The 9,110-nt window shown below is 37.0% G+C and overlaps 2 protein-coding genes across 2 annotated transcripts in view; both read right to left on the reverse strand.

The window, feature by feature from the left end:
• LOAG_16940 (transitional endoplasmic reticulum ATPase 1) overlaps nucleotides 1–3,253 on the reverse strand; it is a gene marked incomplete at both ends in the record, with an annotated part of 7,845 nt that extends 4,592 nt beyond the window's left edge. Inside the window, 7 exons of the mRNA XM_020449594.1 lie at nucleotides 343–558; nucleotides 766–874; nucleotides 1,197–1,277; nucleotides 1,628–1,800; nucleotides 1,952–2,026; nucleotides 2,214–2,285; nucleotides 3,155–3,253. Coding sequence (XP_020306878.1) covers nucleotides 343–558; nucleotides 766–874; nucleotides 1,197–1,277; nucleotides 1,628–1,800; nucleotides 1,952–2,026; nucleotides 2,214–2,285; nucleotides 3,155–3,253 — 825 coding nt within the window. The remainder of the gene's footprint in view (nucleotides 1–342; nucleotides 559–765; nucleotides 875–1,196; nucleotides 1,278–1,627; nucleotides 1,801–1,951; nucleotides 2,027–2,213; nucleotides 2,286–3,154) is intronic.
• Nucleotides 3,254–4,773: 1,520 nt separating this feature from the next.
• Nucleotides 4,774–8,693, reverse strand: LOAG_10094 (troponin T). The gene is made up of 10 exons (XM_003145621.2): nucleotides 8,453–8,693; nucleotides 8,248–8,376; nucleotides 7,680–7,752; nucleotides 7,259–7,462; nucleotides 6,824–6,988; nucleotides 6,370–6,570; nucleotides 6,183–6,278; nucleotides 5,910–5,990; nucleotides 5,180–5,536; nucleotides 4,774–4,964 (listed from the first exon to the last, which is right to left on the reverse strand). The coding sequence occupies exons 1-10, from the start codon at nucleotides 8,473–8,475 to the stop codon at nucleotides 4,938–4,940; spliced, it is 1,356 nt and encodes a 451-aa protein (XP_003145669.1). The 5' UTR covers nucleotides 8,476–8,693; the 3' UTR covers nucleotides 4,774–4,937.
• Between the last annotated feature and the right edge of the window lie 417 nt (nucleotides 8,694–9,110).

The raw sequence follows: 9,110 nt of genomic DNA on the forward strand, positions 1-9,110 counted from the left end.
GTTTCATTCGCAACGGCTCGAGCTATTAATGTTTTACCGGTACCTGGTGGTCCGTATAATAAAATACCTCTTGGTGGCTGAAAGAGAATCAAGAAGTGATTTCAAATCAACTGATGGAGCAAAAAAACAAACCGATCCATGTATCAATATCCAAACTTAATCAATATTTACATCACCTAAACAACTTTCACTCATAATAAGAGAATAACAGTAAAAAATACGAACTATCTGTCTCTGTGTCCTCGAAGTTTCCCAGATCTATTATTATTTTGTCTCTTAATCAAAAATCAGAAGAAAGCAGTATGGTAAAAAATTGAACGTCTGCCCTGAAATTAGCTATACCTTGATACCAATAGCTTTGAAGAGCTGAGGATGTCTCAGTGGAAGTTCGACCATTTCCTTGATTTGCGCAAGTTGCTTACGCACACCACCAATATCATCATAACCAACATCAGCCATATTTTCCTCTTCTTCTTCACGCTTAATTGGTTCACCTTCACAATGAATGATTGTATCTGGCGCAACGATGCATGATGGTGAAGGATCAGTTTCAACAACCTTAAAAACATTCACATATAGTAAGTGGACATGTACCTATAAAAGAGTAAATAAAAGGATCCGAACGGCTAGTCAAACTCTTTCAAATGATTTCAAGTTGAATCTAAAGAAAAAAACAATCGGCACATAATTCTAAAACACAGTAGTTTGTCATCATAACATTTACTTCTCTCTTGTGCGAAAAAAAAAGAAAGTCTGGAAATTCACCTTGAACTCAACATTACGCATGGCTGCATTAACAGAAAAAAGATCGCCTTTATGAAGAGGTCGATATGATTCCACAAAATAAGGTTTCAAAAACACTTCGAATAAATTACTGAAAAATGTGATGACACGAACACGATTATATCGCACAGTCATGATGAATACATAATACTCGGACACTTGCTTACCGCATGGACTAAACATTATCAGGAAATCAGAATTTGAACTTTCAGTTTATGAACTTGACAGAGCTCAGTAAAGTGCTGTTTTTTCTGTGCATGCTGGAAATTCGCCCGATGCAAATCGTCACAACAGCAACACTGGCACACACCTCTGCCAGTTCAGGACCCCTGCACGATTCATCACTGCTCTAAAAGCAATGCATCCGGTATTACTTAGACCTAAAATGAGTAAAATACTTGTAAAGAACTTACCCCGTGAGACCTACAACCGTATCATCGATGGGAAGAACATGAACACGTTTTCCATAACTTATGTTCGGAGCGGCGGTGACGCTATAAAAAGAAGTTTTGACACGAAATAAAAGGGAGTATTAGGGAAAAAATCTATTCATACTCCTACATTCCAGTGAGGTCTCATTTCAATATTCCATGACCACTATAGACAGTTCAAATAGCGTCACGACAATAGTCTGTTGCGTGTTAGCATGTAAAACCAACAACTGACAACTCCGGCAATGCAAGCAGCGGAAACATAGAGGAAAATAGAATTGTTACTGCAGCTGCAAATGTTTTTTAGAAGACTCAGTATGACTACCTGGAATACTCAAAAAATTGCACTGCTCCGAACTGTGATCTCAAAAAAGTATGATAATATTCGAAAAGCATTATAAAAAAAAGCGAACCTTACAACATCGCCCAAACGTACGCGTAAATTATTTCGAACCACTCGATTCATGCGAATTTTATCATTTGGACAAGTGTCATCCGACAGCACAATACATACTGTCTCTTTGCGCTTTTTTCCTTTCAAAATAACAGTGTCACCGCGAAACAAATTTAATTCATCCATCTTTGTCTAGAAAATCAACTGTTTTAATGCAGAATTTAAGAACACTACAGGAGATTTAGTGGCTATCATTCAACCATTCCGATGAAACAGTATGTACTGGATGAAGTATTAAGAACCTTAAACAGTTATTTGAATCACGATCAAATTCAGTTTATACCTGTGAAAGAGCAACCACAGAATTATCGTCATTGACGGATTGATCAACAATCAGCCGATTCGGTTTCACTTTGTCCTTTAAGATAGCTGTTGCTAATTCCTCATTCTTTTTGTCTTATCATCAGTCACTCTAGAATCCATAACTTATTATTTCTGTTAAACGAATATATTAAAGAGAGAAAAAAGACGGCAACGCCTCCCTAGCTTAACAGTATTCCAGTTATATATTCCGACCGCTTATCTAAATAGAAATGATAACTTACGTTGGGATGGATGCCATTATTCAACGTACTGTTCTTATCCGGAACTGATGCTGCACAAAACGAAATAAAGCTCTCAAAAAAAGATTATGAAAACAAAAACAAAAAAACATTATAACGACAAACAGTGTTATATGACTAATTTACATGATAAACAAATGGATTAAGTAAATTAACTAAAAAACAAGTGGACCATAAAATACCGGTTAACAGATGTTTATAAGAAGCTAAAGCTACTAACTCATCAAACTATATGCTTGTCTTATAAACATAACCACATCATTCCAAAGTCAGTCTTTCACTAATCCTTGTATTTGCATATATAAGTCAATGAGAATAAGATGAACAAACACTAAGTAGTCCATAAATTTCAAGAACATACTTATGCCGATTCCTCAGCATTGAAAAATGATAACAATTTGCGTTTCTCTCCCGAAAAATATTCTTGATATTCATCTACAGACAGTTGTTACTCGCCTCAACTAAATTAATCCCTTTCCTCTTTTGCTCAGGTGAAAGAGAATGTGTAATGCATTATCAATGAACAACATGATGAATCAGTTCACGGTTCAACTTGAATCTTATGCTGAATTAAATAAAACAAACACTGAGAGTAAGTGTTAGACTCGTACATGCATCACAGTATTCCTCTAACACTGACTTTTTGCAATTTCAATTGGCAAAAAGATAACGTGGCAAGGGACCAGGTTCACGGTGAACTGTTACATCAGGTCACGGTAGGGAGCTTTAGAGAGATTAATTAGAATCCAGGCACAACTCGCATCCGACAACTGCCTCACATTCCTACGACCTTACGGTATGAGTATGCATAGAGGTAATTAACTGTAAGTACTGTATCTCGTTTAAGCTTAATTATTCACTAGTTACCATACACACAGTCTTCTCGACACTTCCCACAAATAAGTGCACGTAAACGCACGCACCTTTCCTTGTTCGACCCGAGAACACAGATCGAAACAAAGTTCTGTAATGATGACCGCTGACCCTCGTTGAGAAAAAGAAGACAGAACTGATGAGGTCATTTATTCTCAAAGAAAACGCAGCGTCACTACTCGATGTTCGACCACCGCCCTCGCAATCGTTTAAAGTCGACTCCTTCTAGAACTTTCTCGCTAAATTTAACGGTGGATGGCATTAATTGTTAGTCCGGGCTACAATGCAAATTTAGAATCCTCCGCCGAGCCTGAAAGAAGATGGACGTAGGAGGTGTATAAGACGTGGTCTGGGCCTTTTTTGCCTTGAAGAGAGCAAAAGGAATGTGGCTTTCACTGTCTAAGACCGCAAACAAACAAAAGTGCTATCAAGTTTAGGAAGAAGAAGAGAGGGTTTGTGCGATGCAATTATTTCATTGACATATAGATACTGAACAGGTTAACAATCGACCGTTGCCATCTCTTCTGAATATCTCAGTGGAATCAGTCCCCCTACTTGTCAACTCGTCCGATTATTAATTTATGGTTTTCAGCTCCTCCTATCGACATATTTACTTAACTAACTATTCTTACACTTTTACCTAACATTAGGAAGCATTCGGACATTACCGTAATACCTTGATTATTCGGACATTACCGTAATATCTTGATTATTACAATGATGACTTCGGGTTTTGGTTAGTCGGGATTGAATTGTAGACTATGCCGAATTCCGGTGTGCAGGAAGTTTATTAGCAAACGGACTGTCACAGCAATAGGGCCGTCGATCAATCCTCGAGAATGGCTATTTTACATTCATATCGAAGGAAACAACAATGCCGATTGGAGCGCAGCTATAACTGCGCGATACATACGTGGATTTATGATATCAGTGCGTTCATGTATAAGTAAGCCTTCAACAAAATCCAAAGAAATGAAACAGGTGTTGCAACCTCTCGACAATGAAGCAGTCTTTTGAATTAAATAGCTATTAATAGGTAAAGTAAGAGAGCAGGCATTCCGGTCGAATTATAGAAGATCTTTACGATGCGTTGATCAAAAGTTGACTTTTCAATCTTAAGTTTTTTATTTCACTATATTGGTCTACGTGGATTTATGATATCAGTGCGTTCATGTATAAGTAAGCCTTCAACAAAATCCAAAGAAATGAAAAGTTTGCTGTGCAGTGCTTTTCCGATACTGAATGACAAATCGTCTATTGCCGGAGTAAATGTATAATGAGGTTGCAATCGCGAGACATTATAGTTCTTTGTCAGCTGATTGCTGATATAGCAATAGATATAGCTGTTGAAAACAGTGTTCTATCATCAAACAGAGAGAATATTGTTCCTACCGTCCAAAGAGCTAATTTTATGATCTAAGCATGGAGAATCATTCTTGATATATCGTATAACTGACGATGGTCGCTCTTCATTGTTTATTGATAAGAAACTTGTGTTTGTCTCTACTAATCATCCAGGCATTATTAACACTTCCACTTCTCGTCATTAATGGCTGTACAGTATATTTGGTAAGATAATTATAAATTACTTAAGGGCCTTTTCTCTCCATTCTTACCAAATATATTCTGCGCTGTTACATTAGTAATTTTAGAAGATACATTACACTGAAAGTACCGGACGGTTGATGGCCGATATTATCTTGACACAATCACATTTATATCGATATTTCATTTTGGCTACAAAAGAACATTCGTAGATAATTTTTGACATCATTTATGGGGTTAATAAACTTTGTATTGAGACAAGAAGAAAATAGGCAGGTACGATCCATTTCACTTGGCTTTCACCGGCTTCTTAACCTAAAATGCAATTAAAATATGATGGAATAAGAATTTGATAAGTTTGTTAAAGAATAAAAAAAGAGGAAACTCATTTTACCCATTTTATAGTATTTCTGTTATTCTTATGATATTCTCAGTCGCAATTTTTTTTTTTTTATATAATTATAACCTTATGGACAGCATAGCACCATCATGCTAACCAAAAATCTACCAATAACTAAAAATTTTCTAACCGTTGGTGGTGGTGCAGGAGCTTTACCGCCTGCCGCGCCGGAGACTTTCCGGCCAGCTTTCTCGGCATCCTTCGCTGCAGTTTTTCCCGCACCATCACCTTCTGCAGTCAAATTTCCTTCGGTAGCCTGAATCGATGCGTTTTCGTCCTCCTCAACCTCATCCACACCAGGTACATGGAGTGGAATTGGCTGAACTGGTGGTTTTGCAGCATCACCATCTGCTTTCACTTGCTCTACGTATTTGGGCGGCTCCAGATTTTTACGGATCTGTTCAAGCTCTTCGTTTTCACGTCGACCCCATTCTGGTGGCGGACGAGCTGTTCCGTGCGCAATTTTTGGTGGCTTTTTAACTATTGGCTACAAAACACTACTTTAAATAGATTATATCATTTACAAAAGTTCCTGCATCCTGAAATGCTGCAGTACTCTTGGATTTGCTTGAAATATTAACTGTAATCAATGTAGTAAATAAAGGAATCGAATAACAAAATATGGGGATGTCACTTTGTGTCTGATCGAGACGTTATAAACAACCGAATAATCGCAGCGGTACGGTATTCCAGATCTACTTTAATTTGGTTATTCAAATGGTCCCTTTTATAAATCTTAGAATGATCCAGCCCTCTCCGTTTGGAACTTTCTACGATTGTCGTTTTTTAACGAATCTGATGGAATAAAGAAGAACGTACACAAATGTTATAAGAAAATGAAGAAAATTAATTGATATTACATGTTCGTAAAGATCCCGCCGATCACCATATGAGCGTCTGTCAATTTGGCGATCGAATTTTGATACGACATTGATCTTTGGCTAAAAAGATATTTAAGCTATTTAGATTGAGAATAACTATAATAATCAGGTCTGTAATGTAATAATTTATTTACCTATTATTTAATCAACTAATCCCTTGACTGCTAATTGGCTTACTTTTCTGTTAGTTAGTTTCTTTACTTCACAATTGTTCGTAACCTAATTCGACTACAGCTTTGAAAGTCGACGAACCGGATGTATGGAGGCAGCTGCTTCTTCCGGATCCAGACCTTTTTGCAAAGCTTTGTTGCGAGCAACTTGACGTTCACGCTCATGCAGTTCTTTTAACTGAAATTTGTTCACTTGAATAACCTTTCGTTATATTTTGCTAACATTGATATTTCTGGACTTTAAATACGGCTTAGATAAAATGACTTACGTCATATTCCTGGCGCTCATGTCTTTTCTCCAAATCATACTTTTCGCCTTCCAGTTTTACAATACGTGAATGTAACTGCTTGATCCTATCTTTTAGATCATTTGGCAGCAAATCGGCGATATTGGCTCCGCGACGTTGAATTGCTTCCAGAAATGCTTGCTTTGCCGCTTTTTTCCCTTCTTCACTCGTTTCTTGCTTTGCCTGACAAATTTTGAAAAATTTCAGACTACTTCAAACTTGATCTACCCCAAATTCAATCTGGAATCTTAATTCATAAAAGTGATAGGTACCTTCTGAACGAAACAATCTAGCTGATTTTTGATAAAAAAAACATCTCGAAGCAAGAGCATTATTGAATTAATTCACTATGTTACTTTCAGTTTTGATTTCTATTCATTCTATTCCAGTTCATTCAATCGAATTTTCATGTTGCTTTCAAGAAATAAGCGATTACAGCAAGAGTCTTCAACTGGTCGCCTTTTTCTGATTTCTGGATCACGAAATTCTTCCCACCAGCTGTTGTCCCACCAGCAAACGAGCCAGCCATCAAATTCTGTCGTTTCTTTCTTTCTTCCTCTCGCCGCTGCTTCTCCGCTTCAATGCGCGCTTTGCTTTCCTCCTCAAGACATAAGAAACTAAGGCGCATTTAATCTATCAACATATAGTAGTAAGGTAAGCTACTTAAAAAATAAAGTAGCTTGTGTTCTTTGATACATTACGATTTTATATGAGCAATATATACTAATTGTAAACCATTTCGGAATCCATTTCATATTTTGAGGATTCGAATTACGGTGATCCGATATATCCTTTTCAGAGAGTTCATTATCGCGAGTGGGTGAGGGAGACAGCATAGCTTTAGGCATTCCCCGACTTTCAAAAATGATACCTCTTCTTGCCGTCGCTTTTCCTCATTCTGGCGCTGTCTTTCCGCCAATTCTCGTTCCTCTTGTTCGCGCTGTTGTCTTCTTTGTTCTTGTTTTTCTTTCAGTGTTCGCAGCTCTTCTTCGATCTGTTCTTTCTCGACTCGTCGTCGTTCTTCATAATCTTGGATTTTAGCTGCTTCTTCTTCTTGATGCCTCTTTTTGGCGGCCTGAAATCAAGGCAAATCTATGTCCTGTACTCATTTTACGCTGATAAGCATTTAATGGTCATCTCGACTTGAGATAACCGCAAATTCTCGATACTTAAATTTTGACTCATTGAATGAAGTGAACAGAAAATATGAGGAATTTAAGAAGTAAATTTTTTCTCTTTACTCAAGGATAGTATTTTTATGGAAGATATAAAAAATTGAAGTAGATGTTTACAAGCATAGCCTTTTCAGCTTCCGTCTGTTCAGCCGGTGCTTCATCCTTTTCTTGAGGTGGTGCGCGTCTTAACCTGAAATATGCTTGTAGAATTAACTTCTCTGCGAATTAACTTGAACAAAGTATTACAAAATATCTCCTCTGTAAAAGTGCTTGGCTTTAGTAAAGATTCTATATGCCACTCTTGAAACGACCAGGCAAACTGAACAGAAAACAGTATCGTCTCTTTTGAAATTTTGCAGATAACTAAGAATGATTTATTGCAGGCTGTTCCATTTTTGCATTCAAATTTTCAAGTATAGGGAGAAAATTAGTATCATAGTCCACAAGTGATCAATCATGTGATAACCAGACGGTCGTTCTGAACCATAATTCAGATTTCAAGTTCCATTTTTCTTTTTCTGATTTGCAAAGAAGGCTAGCTTATCACCGTTACATTTGAAAGTTCATCACATGTACATCAACATTACATTAATCCAAAATCCAGTTACCTACGGAAATTCATAACTGGAAGGCCGAAGCGTAAAATTTTAGTGAAAATTATTTGAAAATTCTGCGTTCAACTCACTGGGGTGTAGCTTCCATTTTTTCGGTCGGTGGTTCATCATCGACAGATGCTGGAGCTGGCGGTGCTTCCGGTTCAGCAGCTTCTTCTTCTTCGTCCTCTTCTACTTCTTCATCTTCCTCCTCCTCAGTGCTAAATTGAAGTGTTCAATGGAAATTTTGAAGTGAAAGTTATGAAAGTAAATGTAACAATGAAAAGTTAAGCTTACATCTCTTCTTCTTCTTCTGCCATTTTCTCTCTGCGACCGTATTTTTATAGATTGAAGGAGCTCTATAAAATAATCCGAAAAAGAGAGAAAAAAAAGTGATATTGTTATTAGCATAACTATTGCACAACAGTACTCGAAATAATGTGAAGTTTTGAATAAGTACAGGTAAAGTTGGATGTTGCTCCCACATCACAAGTAAACTTTTAGGATCCGATTTTAAGTAATAGAGCTTCAAAACATATAATTGCATTATTTGAAAGAACCAAAGATGGCATGTTTTTTTGCCTTGCTTTCTTGCTGTGAAATAAAGTTCGGCCTAATTTCAGGCCTAATTTCAATTCAGGATTTGTAGCATGCAATTTTTTTAAAATTACTTCTAGCTAATTTGGGTATTATTAGAGTAAGTTGTGAAAACATCAACAGAAATTTACAAACAACAGAAGTAATTTCTTCCGCTTCGCCAAGTTGCTTATGAGCAAAATGGAGAAAAATTAAGAGATGATAAGGGTTGTTTGCCAAAGCTGAAGTTCTTAAGAACGGGAGTTTTGTTGGAAGGGGAAATGAGAGCGGGGTGTCTGTCTGTCGGTTGTATATATATATATATATAAATATATCTGTGTGTGTATGTGTGTGTGTGTGTGTGTGTGTGTGAGTGTGT

Source organism: Loa loa (genome assembly GCF_000183805.2).
Source record: "Loa loa unplaced genomic scaffold supercont3.29, whole genome shotgun sequence".
NCBI classification, from domain to species: Eukaryota; Metazoa; Nematoda; class Chromadorea; order Rhabditida; family Onchocercidae; genus Loa; species Loa loa.